This window comes from Cryptomeria japonica, chromosome 7, assembly GCF_030272615.1.
Source record: "Cryptomeria japonica chromosome 7, Sugi_1.0, whole genome shotgun sequence".
NCBI classification, from domain to species: domain Eukaryota; kingdom Viridiplantae; phylum Streptophyta; class Pinopsida; order Cupressales; family Cupressaceae; genus Cryptomeria; species Cryptomeria japonica.
The window spans coordinates 273,503,314-273,525,651 of NC_081411.1; the positions used below are offsets into that span (position 1 = coordinate 273,503,314).

Here is a 22,338-nt window from a genome sequence, read left to right on the forward strand (position 1 = left end):
GAAAAAATAATCTAATTTTATCATCTCTTATTGTTAATAAATGAAAAGTAGATTTAAAAAATAAAATTCAATATATAATTTCTTTAGTAAAACTTACTTGTCATGTCTTGCTGTAAGGGACGCGTCTATTCTGGCTCCAAAACGACATTACGGATTGATTAACACGAGTGTTAGTCAAGCGTTTTACACCGTCGATTTTGCAATTAACGGTTGCGATTGACTAACCTGTCACTACCACGCTGTACGAAAGGCCCATTTTGGAGCCACAATAGACGCAGCCTGCTGTAAGTGACTCGAAGGTTAAGTAAAAATAAATAAAATGCAATAAATGGTCTTTTCACTAAGTGCATTCTCAACTTAATGATTTTGATGTTTAGGTTGATAGTCAATGGTAAGTTATTATTTATTTGTCTTCTGAAACTCGTGCTCACCATCTCCTTGTTTATTATTATTTTACCAAATTTCGTTACTTCTTTTAGTGGGCTTCGGTCAATAATTTTTTTCCAGGGAAGCTCTTTAAGGGGGAGGTGTCAACCAAGAGTCTTCCTTCCTGGCTTGCTGTTATTTTACTATTGCTTTCTTCGACATTGCTTATTTCTGAGAGGCAGTGAACTTCAAAAAACCATTAGAAAATGCATCAGAATACACCCAACTTCAAGACTTGTTTTGCCATGTTGATTTTACACCATCATTGTAGTAAAATCATTTTATACTTTTAATCTCTAGTTTCTTGCAGGATCCTGTATGTTCTGTTAGTTTTTGCTGCAAACCAGATCTAAACCAATGGTTAGCAATGAAAGAACAGCCATGAAACCAGAGAAGGAAAATATTGCATTAGATGGATCTGTTGATCTGCAAGGGAGGCCTGTTTCGAGAAGCAAGACTGGAGGGTTAAAGGCCTGTTCTTTTATAGTGGGTATGCATGAATTCAATCTGGTATTTCTTTAGCTCAGGATTAGTCTTTCTTCATGTTATGAATTTGGTCATTGCTGCATGCATTCAATCTTGTATTTCTTTAGCTCAGGAATAGTGTTTCTTCATGTTATGAATTTGGTCATTGTTGGGATTGAACAGGGTATGAGTTCTGTGAGAGGCTGGCTTATGGTGGGATATGGGCTAATTTGGTGATATATCTCACAACCAAACTGCATGAAGGGACTGTTTCTGCCTCAACTAATGTCACTACTTGGACTGGTACTATGTGGACTATGCCTCTCCTTGCTGCTTATATTGCTGATACTCATTGGGGACGTTACTGGACCTTCCTTGCCTTTTCATCTATCTATATACTGGTAAACTTTTGTCCAAGTTCGTATTGCTGTATCCCTTCTGTAGATACTGAAAATTGTCCAACGCCTCCCTCATTTATAATCATTGAATTCCCTGAACATTAAGTAAAGCTTTTCCATGCTTGTGTAGATTATAAATTTGGGTGCTTTTATTTCACTTCATATGAACAAGTTTTTGGTAGTAGTTAATATTGTTTTGGAGACTTCAAATATCAGTAAACCATGGTATGAAAAGAAAGACTGTCATATGATTTCCAAGCAAATTTAGTTGTTACTTTGCAATTCATTATGATCAACTTAGAAATATGATAAGCATCCACTGAACATTATCCATCCCAACCTAGGTTGTTGAGTTTCTTTTGTCAAATTTTTAGTTGCTCATCTTCTTTTATTTTGGCAAAGCCTATACAATGTAATGTTCAGGTTATAAGAATGTAATGTTCAGGTTATAAGTCTGTGTCTCTAACCTCCCTGCTAATGTCTCTGAAATGGTCTGCAACTTTGTCATTTGGTACTCTTTTCCACTACATAAAGTCATCTTTATTAATGTGGAGTTAGTCTTCCATTATAGTGTATTGTGCACAGTGTAATGGTAGGTTGTCAATATTTAGATTCTTAAATATTGTGTTCAACTTCTTGAGCATCAAACAAGGTTTCTAATATTGTAACTTTAATCAATACAATTAGGGATTAGTCTTATCCCAGCTCGTTCCTACCTGGCTCCAATTTGACAGTAAGTATAACCAAAATAAGACAGAATGCACACTAAACTGGATTGTGGGAATACTCTTGGTGCAACAAAAAATAAATTTTTTAAAAATATCTCTCTAAAATAAAAATAAATAAAATAAGAGGGGAGCATTACTTGAAAAGAAACCAGTGCAACTGGTAAACATGCACCCAGTAGTACTAAATAGAAAGAAAAGGTTGGAATAAATGTAAAAGAGATTCTCATTCTTTTGCTCAAACATACAAATCATTTATTCAATAATAAATAATAAAGTCGTGTCCACCTCAATTGTTCTAAATTTCTCTGTATAGAGGTTACACAACTTCCACCCATTACAAAACACTAAAAAGCCAGCAAAACAGGGGTTAGTCTAAAGTTGTTACTCTTTAAACTACAATTGTTTGTAATCTCACAAAATAAGAGTAATAGTTTCATTTGATGTCTTATTATTCAATGAGGTCAGCTGTTTTTCTTTTCCAATGTAGGCAATGGGGTTTTTGACAGTAGCTGTTTCTCTGAAATCTTTGAGGCCTCCTCCTTGTCCATCAGGTGATGGATGCCAAAAGGCTACCACTTTTCAGAGTGGAATATTTTACCTAGCCTTATATCTTGTAGCAATAGGTGCAGGTGGAATCAAACCAAACATCTCTACTTTTGGTGCAGACCAATTTGATGAGTTTGACCCCAAAGAAAAGTCCCACAAAAACCACTTCTTCAACTGGTGGATGTTCATCATATTCTTTGGAAGCCTGTTAGGCAAAACATTCCTGATTTACATAGAAGACACAGTGAGTTTTGGAGTGAGCTATGCAATCATCACAGCAGCACTCTTTGCATCAGCACTTGTCTTCTTGACTGGAAATCCTTTTTACAGGCATAAAAAAGTAACTGGAAGTCCTCTAAAGCGAATGGGTAAAGTGTTTGTAAGGGCAGCCATGAACTGGAAAGTCAAAGCTGAACCAGAGACTTCTAACCTTTATGAAGTGGGCTACCAAGAATATGTTGCAAAATACAGATACCCTATCCCACATACTTCTTCATTAAGGTAAATTTGTTCTATACCCATCTCATCTAATTTTTGCTTCTCTAGTTCTTTATCTTAATGACGAATCATAAAGTATGATTTGAAATGTTGATGAAAAAAGATATACACAGTCAAATACGGAAGCTCAAATCACACTCGTCGTGAACTGTGGAAAACTAATATCTACAAATTCTAAACTTGCTCAATTTTTTTTAACAGATTTCTTGACAAGGCAGCAATCATAAATGACGCCTCATCAAAGATTTGCACTGTAACTGAAGTGGAAGAGACCAAACTCATGGTTGGAATGCTTCCAGTTTGGATTGCTACAATCATACCCACCATACTTCTGACACAAGCTGGGACTCTGTTTGTTAAACAGTCAGAGACTCTGGACAGACATTTGGGCTCCACATTCCATATCCCAGCAGCTAGTATCATGGCCTTCCTCACTCTGTTCATGCTCATAACTACCCTAATCTATGACAGGCTCTTAATACCCATTTTAAGAAAATTCACAGGAAACCCTAAAGGCATAACTGCTCTCCAGAGAATGGGAGTGGGAATGGTGATCCAGGTAATTGCCATGGTGGTGGCTATGGCTATAGAGACCAAACGACTACAAGTAGTTAAAGATCATGGGCTTCAAAATAACAAAAAGGCAATTGTGCCCAGAAGTATTTTCACCTTAATGCCACAGTTTGCACTGCTGGGCATGGCGGATGCATTGCTGGATATAGGCAAAATTGACTTCTTTTATGATCAAGCACCAGAGAGTATGCAGAGTATGGGGACTGCATTATATACAAGCTCTAATGGCGTCAGTGCCTTTGTCAGCAGCTTTATTCTTACATCTGTGAGCAATTTTACTGCCCGGGGAGGCCGCAAAGGATGGATCTTGAACAATTTGAATGCATCCCATCTAGATTACTATTATTCATTCTTAGCCGTTCTGCTATTTGTGAACATTGCTTTCTTTGTCTTTGTTTCACGTTTGTATGTGTACAAGAGGGAGATTACAGAGGTTTTTGGGGAAGATTCTGAGAAAGCCATTGAGATTTCTCCTTTAAACAGGGGAAATGATCTCGTACTTCAGGATGAGTTAGGGCATATCGATCTTAATAGTAACTTAAATAGAATAGATTAAAGTCTCGCCAATTTTCTTTAAGCAATATTGTAGAAGAGAGTATGCATAGAAAGTAGTCCAAGTTCTGGGCCGAATCTGCAAATTATATGTCTGGAAATTCGCACCACTTTTGAATATTGAAGTGATGAATTTATAGAAGATTTACTTAAAATATGGATAAATGATGTACAATAACTTATTCCAATTTATTACATTTTAATTAAAAATTAATAATTCAGTTATAAAATAATTTGTTTGATATAGGCTTTTTTAATTTATTTAAAGGAAATATGATATATTATTGAATGTTATTTATTCAATTTTGAATATGATATGTATTTTAAAATATAAATGTTTATTTTTAAAGGAGATATTTTATATTTTATGTTATTATATATGCATATCTTTGATTTATGACTATATTATTTGGTTCTTTTGAGGTATTAATTAATTTAAAATTTAAAGAAAGGATTTTGATTTGTAATGTCTTTTAATTCAAAATCCATTTAATCGAGATTCTATAAGCTTATTTATTTTATATGAGCTACACAAGCAATTATATCTCCTAGACTACAATGTCCCCTAATTAGTTATACTTTAAATTAACCTAAATTTGCCCAAATCTAAAATAGGTAATTAAGTCTATAGGAGTACCTTTGTATATTGTTTTCCTGCAACACAAAATTAGAGAACATATGAAGTAATAATTATAAACTAAAACATATACTAATGAATTAGATTGAGTGATACAATTCTTTAATGTATTAATTACCATTAGTATTATATTTGTTAGATAAAATTAGATTTGTAGGCTAGTCGTCATTCTTTATTATCCAATTCTTAGTGCACAGGGTAGGCTAACTGGATAGGGTGTCTAAGAGACCCTCCACCATAGGCCCAAGAGAAGATGCTACATCCCTCTTGGCTCCATGTGGTAGGTGTTAAGCATCCATCATGGAGTGGCATATCTAGTGAGGTGTCCTTTCGTGCCTCCCCCTCATCACAACTACCTCCTCTCTTAAACCAAAGAGTAGATGCTTCATCTCTCTTGGCTCCATGTGGCACGAGTTAGGCATCCACTATGGAGTGGTGTACCTAAGATAGGGTCCCACATACATTAAGAAATGAGTTTGCAATTGATATGATTTAATAACAGACTTGTAAGGGTTACAAGTTCCCTTAGTTTAGCATTATTATACCATCATATTAATCATGTTGGCATTTGATATTCTTGTGATGCTCCAATGAATTCTCTAATGATTGTAGATGCTTAGGAGTTTTCATTGATGGCAACTCAGCATGTTGATTTGATCTGGTATGAAGTTTTGGTTATTCGGTAATCTAGAGTATGTCTTATGTGACCTATTTGCCCGATGAAGTTCAATGAATAGGTTTGAGAGCACTTTTCAATTTCGGTGAAACATATTATGGTTTTTGTTATCAGAGTTGATTGGTTAAGTATATGAAGCCTGTTATCATGCAAATCTACCCTTCGGTATTGATTCTATCACTTGTTTGAAGATCTAGTATCCGGTTGAGCAACAAAGCAGAGTATTCTTCATGTTTGATGATGTAGTGTGTGTCTGGATTGTTTAAGATAATTCCAGTGGTTGGAATCGTATTTGGGAGTTATGTCAGACCTATAGGAAGCGTGTGATAACGTGTTTGGGTCCGGTACAAATTTTTTGATAATATTGAAGCTGACTTGTAGCTACATGTTTCATGTTGTGTGCTATGCAATTTTTGGAAACGAACTTGTGCGAGATTAATCTTGCTAATCGAATATATATATATATATATATATATATATATATATATATATATATATATATATATATATATATATATATATATATATATATATATATATATATATATATATATATATATATATATTTGGTAAGTACTATCATTATGGGGATAGCACCCTATATTACTTCTTAATAAAAGAATACATAAGGTTTTTCAAGCATCCAACATTACAACACTGTCTCTGCTAGATGCATCCTACACTTGACCGGTCATACCATACAAAGAAAGCAGAAGTCATCAGATATATATATATATATATAAGACCGATTTGGATGATGTATTATGAATATAGTGTGATGTGGTAGACCATTTTGGAGCGATCGAGTGCAGTTTCACGTGTGCATTTTTATCTTGGTTGATCCGATGAGCAGTTGCAGAGAAGAACAAAACAGATAAGAAGAACATTGTAGCGAATCATTTTGTGCCTAACCGGAACTGATATTTGACATAGTCAGATGTTATTTTCCAGCTCTTCACTTATTGTAATCAATTTGAAATCTCTTGTAAGGTAGTGAGCCTTCCTCCAGGGTTGTAGCCTTGTTTTGCAACTTGAGTAGTAAACTCTAGGTAGTGTTCCTGAATGCAAAGTGTATTCCCCTCATGTAATATTATTTTGCTACTGACCATAGTGAAATAATATTGTGGGTTCAAATCCCACCGTGGTTTTTCCCATTTGGGTTTCCACGTAAAAATCCTGGTGTTATGATTTTGTGTTTGATTATCTTGTGTTTCTGCATTTTACTTTCTTGCATATGCTTCTGATGGTTTGAGATTAAGTCAGAAAATTTGTTTGTCGGTAGATCACTGATTCACCCCCACCTCTCATTGATCCTTGATTCCAACAATTGGTATCAGAGCCTAATTCCTCTAAGGAGGCCTAACCACTTGAGGAAGGTCTGGGAGATTGAATCAATGGATTCTGATTTTTTAGAGACAACTTTGTGTGACACTTGAGGATCTTTATGAAGCAAGAAATGAGATAAGCTCCTTAAAGAGAAACTTGAATGCAATAGAAGACTTCATTAATGATTTGAAAGATCAGGTCAACACTTCAAGAGACAAGAGGAAAGAGTTGATGGACAAGCTAAAAGAGAAGGAAGAACAATGCATGGAGAATCAAGGCAAAGTTGATGAACATGACAAGCTTGCTAGAGAAAATGCTGTATTGAAGAATGAGATGCAATCCATCGTGATGAAGCTGACTAAGGAGATTGAATACTGGAAGAAGAATGAAGAAAATTTGACTAAATCATTGAAAGACAGAGCAGATAATGCTTCAGGCTTACCTATGAGAATGATCAGTTGAAGCTTGAGTTGACACAATCAAGGAATAATGGTCAAGAACTTGAGAGACAGATTGTTTCCCTAAGAGATGAACTTGCTATTGCAAATGAATATAAAGACAAATTCAATTGTAGCTCAACAAGGCTTGATGAGATGCTGTAAAGTCAGAGACATGGAAAGGACATGCGAGGAATTGGATTTGAGAAGGGAGAATCCTCCAGATCTAGATAAGGCAATGCAAAACCTAATCACAAGAAGAGAAAGAATCCTCCAGTAAGATAGCCTAATGCTTGGAAATTCAATGGTAGATATTTTTCTTGCAATAAATTTGGTCATATGGCAAATCAATGCAGAAGTAGGATGAATAATGGAATGAATAATATGAACAATGGTCCTACCTTTACTTGTCAATGTTTCATATGCAATAATTTTGGTCACAAGTCAAACATGTGCAGAGCAGTAATGAACAATTTTCAAAATAAGAGATGTTATGCTTGTAGGATATTTGGACATATCTCTAACTAGTGCAGGATGAGACCAAATTAGATGAATTTCAGACCTATGCAGAGAAATATTGTTTGTCGTACATGCAACCAAACCGGTCACTTTGCAAAGTATTGCAAAAGCAAGAATAATGGTCCTGTAAAAAAAGGCAAATTAGATGAAAAAGGCAAAGCGAAGATAGAAGAGATAAGAGACAAGAATGAGAAGATGTGGGTTAAAAAGGATGAATCCAAGATAGACAATGGATCTGCACCTAAATCCGGTGCAAGATCTTCATTTGGTAACTAAGGCTTTTTGGCTTTAGGGGGATCTTTTCATGCAAATTCATAGAACCCCCTCTTTGGAGATTTGTAACTGATTTCGGAAGGTTGCAGAAAGTTTAAATCATGTATGTAGATGATATCTAAAAGATTGGATGAAGATTTGAGACTCTGGTAAGTGATTTCATGAATATCATGGTAATCAGGTGAAGCATTTATTACAACACAAAATTAGGTTTATAGAAGTTAAAAAGGGTATTTCAAAGTTCATTTCTCACAATGCGACCAAGAGAATAGAGCAGTGCAGTGAAGTAAAGTGATTTGGTGATCTAAACAAAGCTTACAATGATCCAAAGGCGAATTCTTCCACTCGGTTGTGAATTAAGGTATTTATCTATTTCACAAAGCTATCAGTTTTAAACCCTAGATTCAAATGGCATCAGTATCTAGAATTTCTACCTTGTTGGTTGTTGAGATCAAGGATAGAGACAGACTTGTTTTCACGAAACATCCATTCAAGTCTGTTGAAGATGATCTGGAATGAGCAGTTTCTTCGATATCCTATGTTATCCTTCACAATAAGGATGTTAGGGCATACATCCATTATGATCTTGAGGAGCTTGGAAATGTTGATATGCTGACCTTATACAACAAACATTTTGCGAATATCTTGGGTAACCTCAAACCAGAATATAAGGTTCTTTATGATAAGGGTTTTTCGCAGTTCGTCCATTTTCCATTGTTCGATGAACTGGAGTGGATCCAATATATCCTCAGTCAAGTTCATGATGAGTTCATATGGCTTGATAGGCCTCATAAGATCACTAAAAAGGTGATTCAAGTTGTGACATGCCTCAATGAAACCGGTTAAGTACTTGACTTAAGAAAGGTATTGAATAACATAGTGATAGCCGCTACTAGTTCCAAGTTCGACAACAAAGCAATGACTATGAGTGATATTTTGGAGCATGATGTGAGGTTTGCATCGATGGTGGTTGGTTACAAAGTCTATCAATCAAGTAGACTGATCTCCGTCTCCGGAACTGCCATATATATAGCATATTAGATGCTCAAGAATGACATGAGGTATGATTTGTGTATAGTCCTTTTGAATGAATTGATGAGTAATTTGAAGAAAATTAAGAAAGACAAAAAGTATACCTTTAAGTATGGGTCACTTCTTATTTGTTTGGTCTTATACTTCTTGAATGAGATATCTGGTGTAAAAGGAAAGGTTCAATGAGCCTATGATAGACCAGTGGCAATGCAAATCAAAGAGGCGTTGTGAGGAATAGGAGATGCCATAATAAGAATATCCGCATTATGGGGATATTTCAAAACCTTTCAGGCCTCCATGAAGAGCAGAGAAAGAATCCCTAAGGAGATTTTGGAGAAGTATGAGAAAACTATTTGCTTCATGGTTGATAAAGATCAATGTCAAATGGAAGCGGTTGAGCCTAGGATAGTTTAGATCATGCTCATGGGGTATGAAGTTGACTCTATCACACTTGAGGTATATGCTCAACACTTAATGAGCCAACCGGTAGATCAAAAGAAAGAAACATTTGGTATTTTCAAGGAGAAGGACTTAAGCTTACATCAGAAGTTCTTCGAACTATCCTGGAAGAGGAAGATCCGAAAGGAAGTAGAGGTGGTGGTAGAAATGATGGGACTAACAAAGGAAGCTGTGTAGAGGGCAAGAGCTCAAAAAATTCTAAGGGAGGAGGATGTAATCAAATCTCAACCAGAAAACCCTCTTAAACATCCCAAAGATAAACCTAGTAAGTCTGCACCTGTCTCTAGAGTAAAGAAACTAGTACCTCCACCAAAGCCCAAACTAGCAGTATCTACCGGCGGAGTGGATAAAAGGAAAGAGGAGAAGCCTTCTAGGTAGTATCCTGGAGATGAGGAAGAAACAGAGTCAAATGAAGAAGTTTGGAAAGTTAAGAAGATTGCAACCTATGCTTGTGTATTTCGAGAGCCATTTGGTGGTGCTCCTCCTAAAAAGATGAAGATTCAAGGCGAGCCACCCAGGAAGACCAAGGGAACCAGGAAGCAAAAATATGAATCCTTGGAATCTGGTAAGGTTGAGATTATTACTCCTAAGTCCCTAGAAGAAATAAAGGATGAAATCATTAAGGATTGAAATTTGAAAAATCTTGTTGTATATTATGAGAATGCAGATGATAATGAGAGGACAAAGTTAGAGGAAGCAGTTGTTCATTATATGAATAATTTAAGTAGAGCCTTAATTGAGTTATCATCTGAGTTACCAAAAGAGTTGTATGATATTTTGTACATTCAGAGAAATACTGCCTGTTGAAAAGATTAGGAAATGCAGGAGTATGTTTTGGTTAATTCTTGTTCGGATATTTCTAGAGAAGAAATCACTAAATTATTAAAGTTGGCCAAAGGAAAGTTCAAAAGTAAGAAAAGGGTCAACCGAATAATGATCAGTAAAATTGATGAAGTTGCCAATGAGATTGAGTAGATTATGAGAGATTTTTTGCTTGAGTAGAAATATGAGGTAAATCAACCTCAAGTTAGCACCCACCTGGTAGAAGACATTCCTAAAGACACTTCCATTCTAGAAGTACATGAAGAGGTCTCTGGTGATCAGATGGATCAGCCATTTGTTGAGCAAGTTGAGCAAGAAGCAAGACAAGATGCAAATCTAGCTGCAGATGTCTCTGGTGATGCTACTCAGGATCCTCTTGAGATTGAGGTAATTGTAGAGATGATAGTAGAGGAGATTCCCAAGGTTGAAAAGAGTGTGAATGAAAAGGTTGAGAAGGAGAAGAGTAATGAGAAATTTAAGAAACCTCTGGTAACCATGCCTGTGGGAGTTGTCACCGTCAAAGGTAAGGAAATTGATGGAGAGGATGACTTTTCTCATGGTCCGGTTGATTTGAGCACACTTTCCCCTCTTCAATTGTTGAGACTTGCCACCCAAGCTCAAATAAAGGCAAGTGAAGATTTGTTGAAATCTCAGTCAAAAGAAAAGGATGTTATTACTCTTGCCACTGAGGTTTTGGAGAAATTCTTGCCCTATTTTGGTCAGGACTCTAGCGCTTCTCCCTCTGGAAATCTTAAAAACCTATTGAATATTGTTAACTCAAATTTTGTATCATTAGATAAGGCTACAAATGAATCTGTACAGAAGAGGTTCAATGAGATAAGACTACAAGAAAAGTTGAAAGAAGTAGAGAGGGATAAAGCGATCCTAAAGTCTGCAATGAAGAGTGCAGAAGAGGCATTAGATGAAGGCAGGAAAATTTTCAAATCATGTCTATTTTTGCGCAAATTTACTACAGACGTTAATCGACAAATAAGAGAACTTGAGGGTAGGCTAGCCAGTTTAGGTCATTCTTTCGCACCTCAATTAGTTTTCCCAAGTACCCTTGAATCACAAATTTTGGATTACACTACTAAAATAAAGGGTTTGAATCAAGACAAGGATATAATTTTGAATAGAGTTGGTGAACTAAGGAGTTTGATAACTCCCTGGATGGATACCTTACTGGAAGCATAATAGGATGCAATTAGTGCATTAATTAAACCAGTACCATCCGAACTTCTGAGTGTTGAGATTTATGCATTATGTATAGTGCTTTAATAAATGTGTTTGATTGTTTCTTGAGAGGATGGAATGAATATTTGAAGTCCTTAAAGGTGGCTTACTTAGACATCTTTAAATTTATGTAAATAAGTACATTCATTCATTCTTTTTTTCATAAGTGTTGGTGGATTCCCACCCTTATTGAAAAATGGAGTAATCAGTTTAGGGGGAGTTAGTATAGATTGAGTGTACAGAATTCAGATTTTTTGTGTTAGCACAATCTTGGGATACTCATCATTTTTCATCTTTGTTGCCATCAATGCCAAAGGGGGAGATTGTTGGCATTTGATGTTCTGGTGATGGTCTGGTGAAGATTGGTAGTCTCCGATGATTACAGATGCTTATGAGTTGGAATTGATGGAAACTCAACCTATTGATTTGATCCGGTATGAAGTTTTGGTTATTCGGTAATCTGGAGTATGTCTTCTATGATCACTTTGAGAGTACTTTTCAATTTCAGTGAAGCAGATTTTGGTTTTTGTGATTAGAGTTGATTGGTTAAGTATCAGAAGCCTATTATCATGCAAATCTACCCTCCGGTATTGATTATGTCACTTGTTTGAAGATCTGGTATCTGGTTGAGAAACAAAGTAGATTATTCTTTATGTCTGATGATGTACTGTGTGTCCAGATTATGGAGTGAACTCATAATTTTCATTCCCACTTTTTGGTACATCCTAATTTTTGCTAAAATCGTACATTTTTTAAAGAATATAATGATTTAAGCTTTAAGAGGTCCCATTTGAAGTAATTAATTGAAGAGAGTTATATTAAAGGCTCTTAGATCAAAATTTCTTGGATAGAACCTCTCTACTTCTAAATCATACTTGCAATAGAATCTCCTTTTCATCTATCAAATGCTAATAAAAAACCAATTTTACATTAGCTTTTGGGGGCTCAAATGAATTCATTTAGAAGTTTTGTTTCTTTAAGTATTTAGTTCTTGTTATAAGCTTTCCAAATAGTATATTTTTTAATATATTTAATTTCATTAATATATTTTTATTTTATTTCTTATGAATGTAGGTTTTTCATCGAAAATGAACTTCTTTGTTCAATGCATTGGAAAAAATGGTAAACTAATTCAAAAAAAATTTGAAAAATATCTAGGCACTAGGTATTGATGTCTTATTTCTAACAAAAAAAATAAAATTGAATTTTGATATATATAGAAGAAGTTATGTGTTCAAGCATACACCTATATCTAAATTATAATTAGTCAAACTTTAAAACTTAATAAAATGAAAAATATTCAACATATCACTATCAAACCAACTGTATGCCTTGGGTATTGATGTTACAAACCAAAATTCAAAAGAATTAAGTTTGTATCATTTATTGAAAAAAAGTTATGCATTTTGGGATGTACATCACTCTTAAAAAATGTTGTTTGTTGTAAAAAACTATTTTTTTGAGGGAGATGGAAAAATCAATAAAATGCTATTAAAAAAAATTGAAAAAATAATATTTAGAATCTAAAAACAAGATCTTACAAATCACTAGTTTACATCATCTTCAAATTCCTAATAGTTTAAAAGTTATAGGTGTTAGAAAGTGAAGGTTTTTTTCAAAATGTTCATCTAAGTGCCAAAGTTGGTCAAAAAGTGGGAACCAGTATTGTGAGTTCACCCTGTTTAAGATAATTCTGGTGGTTGAAATCGTGTTTGGGAGTTATGTGAGACCTATAGGAAGCATTTGATAATGTGTTTTGGGTCCGGTATAATTTTCTTGATAAGATTGAATCTGACTTGTATCTACATGTTTCATTTTGCATGTTATGCAATTTTTGGAAGCTGACCGATGGGAGATTAATCTTACTAATTAGATATATATAAGACCAATTTGGATGATGTATTATGAATATAGTGTGATGCGATAGGCCATTTTGGAGTGATTGAGCATAGTTTTACATGTGCATTTTGATCTTGGTTGATCTAATGAGGAGTTGCAAATTAGAACAGAGCAGAGAAGAAAAACAGTGCAGCGGATCCTTTTGTGCCTAATCGGAACTGATATTTGGCATATTCAGATGCTATTTTCCATTTATTCACTTATTGTAATCAGTTTGTAATCTCTTGTAAGGCAGTGAGCCTTCCTCCACAGTTATAGCCCTGTTTTGTAACTTGAGTAGTGAACTCTAGGCAATGTTTCTGAATGCAAAGTGAATTCTCCTCATGGAATATTATTTTTCTACTGGCCATAGTTGAATAATATTGTGGGTTCAAATCTTGGTGTTATGATTTTGTGGTTGATTATCTTGTGTTTCTATATTTTACTTTCTTGCATATGCTTTCGGTGGTTTGAGGTTAAGTCAAAAAAATTGTTCACTGGTAGATCACTGATTCATGCCCCCCTCTCAATGATCCTTGATTCCAACAAATAATTCCTTGTATTGTCCATATTATTGTGTTATATCCGATTTTGTGAGAACATTAAATTACATTCACTATCATCTTTATAAGTTAAATTCATGATATTATATTTCAAGTTATCATCATTATAGAATTAATTCCAATCACATTTATATTCTTATTATATCTAACAATGTTCATGTATCAGATTGTAGTATCTATTTACTATATAACTATGATCATTTATCAAATGATCCGCTATGTTACTGCCTGTAACTTAATAACAATTCTGATATGAATTGATCGATGGTGATGTTACTAGATGCTTTGCTTCCTTTCCTTTATATCTCTCAATATGAGGGAGAGGTCACACCTCTTCATCATGTATACCCTTTAGCAAGAGACACGCCCTTTCACCATTAGCACTCTTTGTAAGAGTGCAACTCTTCATTAATTATGCCCTTTGAAAGGGACAAAACCTTTCACAATCAGATTTGGAATTCTTATTTAAGTTAGTTCTGCACTTCTGATTCCCCCCAAATTATCCCCTCTCAAATAAGGCTCTTCTGATTCCCCCCAAATTATCCCCTCTCAAATAAGGCTCTCTTCTCCCTTTTATACCTCATATTTGGGAGAATCACAACTTATCATTTCATGCCTTTTGTACATTCATCAACTTAATTAATTTTTAATTATATTTAATTATAGTTTTAAATATTTTCAATTAAGTTTACTTTTTATTATTAATATTTACCATTAAATTCAATTTCAAAGTGGGGACATTACACAGACTAGCTTTCAAGTGTAGTCTCATCTTTAGTTTAATCGAGATTCTATAAGCTTATCTATTTTATAAAATGGCTTTTGGATAATATGATTAATTATTATCAATGTGGGCATCAAAAGCTTAAATTTTGCATAAGAGTTGTATATTTAAAGACATCATCATAAGAGCCTTCTATATAAAAAAGACACATTGAAAGAGTATAAAAATAAGACATCATTAATAATCAAACCAACCTTCATTATCAACTTCACAATTGAAAGTCAACATAAAAGCATCTATTAACTACAGTCGCACATAAACTTGTATCTATTGGTGTGATTAAGGTTTTATACCTAGTAAAGGTCTTGTACCTAGCTAGTTGCTAGTAGGGGACTTATTTACATAACTTAAGTTTACTTAGGTCCTAGGTGAAATTCTATATGTTAGTTATAATGGGTCAACGTTAACAACATTTACTTTTAGTTTGCTAAGAATTTAATATTTGCATCAAGCAATTAATGTTTATATCAAGGGTAGTTGTCATACCTCATCACACCTTACCTTTATGAGCAAGGGTTGTATACTTTCATATGTTCATTGTTATATTCAACCAATCTTGCATTGTTTAAGCAATTTATTATTTCCATTCTATCCCGTGGAAGTTATTTTGGTCTTTCAGGGCTCTTGGGGCTATTGTGGAGCTACCAGTTTACTCTAACATGGTACGAGAGCTCTAGATCATAAGACTTCTAAAAATCTGAGAGTTGTGTTTTGATATTGAGTAATTGTTTGGTGCAGTTTGAGATTACATTCAAATTAGTATTAGAAAATCTATATTTAGAACCAAATCATCCACCCCAGAGTCATAGCGTATAGAAGCTAGTTGAATGGCTGGGTAAGCAAGAGAAACCGATAGAAAATAAGTTTTGGGAAATGGTATCTTAACCTTGCATTTACATGAGGTTACTATTTATAGTAAGTTTTTGTTTGAGCACAAAATGATGTGAAAATTTCCCCAAAGCTTTGGATTGGCTAGATAAGCATGCCGATAAATTTTCATCGCAAGATCATAACTAGTTTTGAAGGTATTAAAGTTTTCATTTTTGAAGGGTGCGATGAAAGGTTTAAATTTAATTTTGAAGACTTTAGAGGCTCCTAAATGCCCTGAAAAGTGGGCATAATCAGCATAGCGATTACAAGGTGATATAGCACTTCACGAGCTTTTTGATGCTTCAAACGGTTCGTCAATCAGACACATGGTTCACAAGTTATGGCCTCCAGAAGTTTGGTCTCTTGAAATAGGAAATATAAAATGCATCAGACACATAAATGCGCTGTGAAAGGTCGAAACACGTGTTGATGTGTATTTTGATACATCATAAGGCATCTAGATTGGAGATATGGCCGGGCCCATGGTTTTGTAATACTTTTTGACGATTTCATGTATTGTATCTCCTATATAAAAGGTGCGTGAGATAAAGGTTGTGTGTAAGAGTCTTATGGCTATTGAGTTACCTCTAAATCTCTTATTGGTGGTACTCCTATGAAGAGCTTGCTCTGCAAGTATGTTGGAATTTGTTATTTATTTTTGAATAGTATATTGGGAAAATTTTGGAGTGTGGGGTTTTTCTCCCAAAAGGGTTTCCCCCATGTAAATCATTGTGTTGTGGTATGCATGCTATTATGCCCATTTCTACCAACTTTATATAACTATTGTAATGATTTATAAAAGTTTTTGCATTATCCTCCTCTCAAGGCTAGTGTAGGAAGTTGTTACACTACTTAACTTCCTTATAAGTGATATAAGATCCTAGTCACATTTGGTTTCAGTTGTCAGTTGTTTGGTTTTTTTAACTAATCCAGATTTGAGTGGGAGCTTGTGCAGAAGATAATTTTTGATCTTGTTGCAAGAATTTTTAGATGGAAAGTTCATCAAGGAGAATAGAGGCACTATAGAAATTTTCAAGAAGTAATTTTGAGATGTGGAAGTTGAAGATGTAGAATCTGCTAATAGATCAAGATCTGTGGGATGTTGTTGATGTGAATGTCTCAAGACCCTCAAATCCTATTACGTCTGCTCAATATGATGTTATGAACTGTAAAGCCAAGGGTCTAATTAGATTATGCTTGGAGGACTCTGTTTTAATTAATGTCCATGGAGAGACCTTTGCAAAGAAGCTATGGACTAAGCTTGGCGAGATGTATCAAGCCAAATATTTATTAAATCAGATTTTCTTGAGGAAGAAATTGTATTCCTTGAGAATGGAAGAGGGTGGACAGATAACAGACCACCTGGAAGCATTTAATATGTTGGTGGCTTAATTGGTATCTATTGTTGTTAAGATGGATGAGGAAGAGAAATGTCACTTCTTGTTTTGTTCTTTGCTTGATTCGTGGGATTCTCTTGTTATGTCTATCAAAATTACTTCTATTATTTTGAAGTCTAAATATGTGGTGGGTGCTTTGCTTGGTGAAGAGATGTAGAGAAAGGTATGGACATTAGTTCGAAGGAAGCCCTAACTATATATGGAAGACATAAGAAAAAATACAAGAAGAATGAGAAGCATAATAAATCCAAGTCCAAAGTCATTTGTTGGAATTGCAGTAAATTAGGGCACATCTATAAGGACTACAAAGAAGAATTTTGATTCTGATTCTAAGCCCTAACTATTGCGGCTTTGGCTACTCATGCAGGTAATGATGCATGGTTAATTGAAGCAGGCGCATCTTTTCATATGACTTCCAATAGAGATTGGTTTTCTAAATATGAAGAATTAAATGGAGGTAAGGTGTACTTGGGCGATGATTCACATTTAGATATTGTTGGTTGCACTGGTAAAGTTAGAATCGGTTTTCCTGATGGTAGAATAAAATTGATTAGCGTTGTGTTTCTTATCCTTGGATTATTACAAAATTTATTATCTATGAGCAAACTAATAGATGTGGGTGTGCAGGTAGTCTTTTATGCAGGATGTAGAATGGTTAAGGGTGCTATAGTGATTGCTAGAGGTGTTAGATTTGACACTTTCTATAAGCTAGAGACATACACTGAACATTGAGTGTAATAACACTTCTATAAAAAGTAAATCTTTGAATACTTCATCGAAAGATTTGAGGGTTTCACCTTTAGTGGATGGACATGGGTTTTGGGTATCTAATGGTTCTCTTTCTTCTGAAGAAAAGTTAGCTATAGAGAAGACTATGTTATAGCACTAGAGGCTTGGGCGCATTGGAGAAAATGGTCTAAGGACCTTGAAAAATAAATACCTTGTTGAGGGTTTGAATGATTGTAATCTTGACTTTGATTTCTGTGAGCATTGCACTTATGGAAAACAAAAGAGTGTTCAATTTTACTTGAGTTCTCATAAATCTTGTGGTGTTTTGGATATTATTCATTATGATGTGTTTGGTCTTGTAGATGTTCCTTCTGTTTGAAAAACCACATTTTATGTTTCATTTATTGATGATTTTAGTAGAAGGACATGGGAATATTTTTTAAAGAGTAAATCTAAATTTTTTAGTCGATTTAAAGAATTTAAAGCAATGGTTGAGTTGTAGATTGGAAAAAAAATGTTTGAGGATTGATCGTGGCGGTGAATTTTTCTTTAATGATTTTTATAGATTCTATATAGATTGTGGTATTAATAGAAAAAATAAAAGTTTAGATTCTCCACAATTAAATGGAGTTGCAAAAATAATGAATAGGATATTGATGGAGAAGGTCAGGAGTATTTTGAGTGGTGCTAGTTTAGAACAAAATTTTGGGGCTAAAGCTATTGTCACTGCTTGAAACCTGATTAAAAAGTATCCTACATCAGCTCTTGTTGATAAAATGCTTATGGAAGCATGGTCAGGTCACAATCCTTCATTGAGACTATTAGGATAACCGGTGAACGATTGAGAGGGGGGGGCGTGAATCAGTTGTTAACAAATTATAGAATTTATTCCACTTGATAACCTTTAACCAACTTAAGTATCGGTAAAACAAAAACAAATACTGGTAAACAATACAACTTAACAATTAAACAAATAATCAATGCAAAGAAACCATACCACATAACACCATGATTAGTACGTTGAAAACTCGAAAAGGGAAAAACCATGGTGGAAAGCCTACCCACAGTTAGATGATACTTTTGCAAAAAGTATGTGATACAATGAGGGGCCTGCACATGTAGGAAGGCACACTGCCTATAGCGTATTGCTCATTACAAAAGAGTCTCACTGACTACAAAGAGATTATAACCACCTCAAGATATATGGACAACAATCCAGAATAATGAACTGCCAAAGATAGCATCTACCATGCCTGATTACAGTCTCGGTTAAGATCAATACTGGAGGCCTTTGACCTCTTCCTTAATCCCAATTCGATCACCTATGATCGACCAAATCTCCTTCGCATATGATATTGCATTCCAAGACCATGAATATCTCTTCACATTTCAATCCTATGATCTACAATGAGATCTTACATCATTTTATACCAACACTAAGGCCTAAACCAATTAGGTCGGCCACCTAAAAGATATTACAATAATATCAATACATAAATCCATATTGCAATGATATGCCATGTCAACTTAAGACCAAAACAACAATAACCAATTCATAGAACATCTTGAAACATCCTAGCAACATGTAGAGTACACATTAACATGATACCAGTCCATAACGTAGATAGGTACTAGACTTATTCTGGGTCCACCAGGCCAAAGAAATGTCTTCAAGCAGTTGAAGCATGATCAAAGAATATCTTCATCATCCTAAAATCCATGTAGAATTCACACCAACATCACTTATGCATCTTGTCAAGATTCCTCAATAAAAGCTCCATGGGTAAAACCTTAAACCAATGTCGGTAAGGGTTTACAAGAGTGTATGATAGCATTCGATTACCAAGTCAATACCAACTGACCAAAACATGCTCAAGGAACATGTAACACATGAAATTAAACATACTCCATTGATCCAAACATGCCAGAAGTATCGAACTGATAGTCTCTTTTGCCAGTAACACTAGATCTTCTACTGATAACCAAAACCTGTATGCCGGTAACTAGCTAGTTTTGACATCAATGACAAAACATCAATGTAACACATAATCACTTCATCCATAATGCCAACAATCTCCCCCTTTGGCATTGATGACAACAGTAGCTATGGAAAATATCTAAGTACCAAGAAATGCCAAACAAGTCTCCCCCCGTGGAAGACAACCAACAATCTCCTGAATATCAGTAACTCTCCCCCTGTGAATGATATCTCTGTAAGGTTCTGAAATTATTTTTCACATTACTATCTCTCCCCCTTTGACATCAATGCCAGAAATCTGACAAAAATATCAAAGCAAGAATATAAACCTTTGAATCTCAAAGTTGACTACTCCCCCTGAGTAGTAGCACCACTCATCAATGCCAGAATGAATAATATTTTTGATAATGCATGCCAGACTAATGACAAACTGCATCAATCAAGTCTCTGCCAGAGGGGCAAAAACCCCTAACCTATCTCTCAAATACTCAAATGATTCCTTAGACATCGGTTTAGTGAATATATCTGCAATACGTTCTTTAGTGTTCACATAAACCAATTTGACTTCCTTTGCTTCTACCTTGTCCTTCAGAAAGTTATACTTTATTGATATATGCTTAGTCTTAGAGTGAAATACCATATTTTTAGACATGTCAATAGCTGTAGATTTATCATAGTAGATAACTACCGGTTCACTACAATTTACTCTAATATCCTTCAACATTTTCTTCATCCATAAGACTTGAGTGCAATTAGTTTCCCCTGCAACATAATCAACTTCTGTAGTAGGTAAAGAAATGCATGACTATTTTTTGCTGATCCATGAAACCTGTTTCTTTCCAAGAAAGAAAGCTCCACCAGAAGTTCTCTTCCCGTCATCAGTATCTCCTACCCAATCTGAGTCAGTATATGCACATAAAGTGAAATCATCATTTTTAGAATACCATAAGCCATATTTTGTTGCTCCTTGCAAATACCAAAATATCCTCTTTACTGCACATTCATGATTTTATTTAGGATTACTTTGATATCTAGAAACAATACTTACCGCATTCATAATATCTGGTCTAGTCTGAGTCAAATATAACAGACCACCAATCATAGACTTATACCTTGTCAGATTTACCGGTGTAGATGTATCCTTGATAGATAATTTCTCACTTGTCACCATAGGAGTACTTACCGGTTTGGAATTATCCATACCAAAATTCTTCAACAATTCCCTCAGATACTTAGTTTGACAGATAAAAATGCCTTTGTCAATTTGAGTACTTTGCAAACCTAAGAAAAATCTTATTTCACAAATCATGGACATTTCAAATTCATTCTTCATATTGTTAGCAAATTCCATGCACAATTTATCTTCTCCTCCAAAAATGATATTATCAACAAATACTTCAATAATCAGAATATCATCATCAATGATCTTATAATATAAATTACTATCAGCACTGCCTTTAGTAAAACCAAGCTTCAAAAGATATTTATCCAACCTTGCATACCAAGCTCTAGGAGCTTGTTCCAATCCACATAAAGCTTTCTTCAATCTACAAACCATATCTTTATCATCTATCAGTGAAAATCCATCAGGTTGCTCAATGTATACTTCTTCCTCAAGTTCACCATTCAAAAATGCACATTTAACATCCATTGATAAACCTTATAGTTCTTATAAGCTCCATAGGCAAGAAATAATCTAACAACTTCAATTCTAGCTACAAGTGCAAATGTCTTACCCTAATCAATTCCTTCCATTTGAGAATATCCTTTACAAACCACTCTAGCCTTGTTTCTTACCACTTGACAATCCTCATTCAGTTTATTCCTAAAAACCCATTTAGTTCCAATAACATTCTTATTTTTAAGCCGGGGAACTAAAGTCCAAGTTTTATTCTTCTCTATCTGATCTAATTCACCTTCCATAGCCTTTAACCAATGTTAATCTTTACAAGCTTCAATAACAGATGCCAGTTCAATTTGAGAAATAATACATACCTCTTCATTTGCCAATATTCTTCTTGTCATAATCCCCTTGTTCCCATCTCCAATGATTTGATCTTCAGAGTGATTTAATCTTACATACCTTGGTGTCTTCTAAACTTTAGGTTCACTACTCTGATCATCAGTCACAGTTGAATTTTTTTATTGTGTCAGTGTAACTGTCTCAGTTTCTTGTACCGGTTAAGGCCTTGCCGGTTCAGTTATGACCATTTCCATTGTCAATTCCCTGTCATATGATATAGATTGATTTCTGTACTGCTCATCCACTTTCACATTAGCACTCTCCACAATTTTCTGCAATCTTTTGTTATAACATCTATATGTTTATCTTTGAATTGAATAACCAAGAAATATCCCTTCATCACATCTAGGATCAAACTTTCCAATTGAATCATCTCTTTTGATATAGCATTTACTTCCAAAAATTCTGAAATATTTAACAGTAGGTGTATGTCCAAACCATAATTCATAAGGGGTCTTACCGGTTCACCTTTGATGTGAACTCAGTTGAATGTGTAGACTATTGTACTCACTACTT

General features: G+C 34.7%; 1 protein-coding gene across 1 annotated transcript; it reads left to right on the forward strand.

The window, feature by feature from the left end:
* The first annotated feature begins 465 nt into the window (after window positions 1–465).
* On the forward strand, window positions 466–4,196 carry LOC131031079 (protein NRT1/ PTR FAMILY 5.3). The gene is made up of 4 exons (XM_057962108.2): window positions 466–916; window positions 1,075–1,292; window positions 2,505–3,064; window positions 3,263–4,196. The coding sequence occupies exons 1-4, from the start codon at window positions 784–786 to the stop codon at window positions 4,188–4,190; spliced, it is 1,839 nt and encodes a 612-aa protein (XP_057818091.1). The 5' UTR covers window positions 466–783; the 3' UTR covers window positions 4,191–4,196.
* Window positions 4,197–22,338: the final 18,142 nt, after the last annotated feature.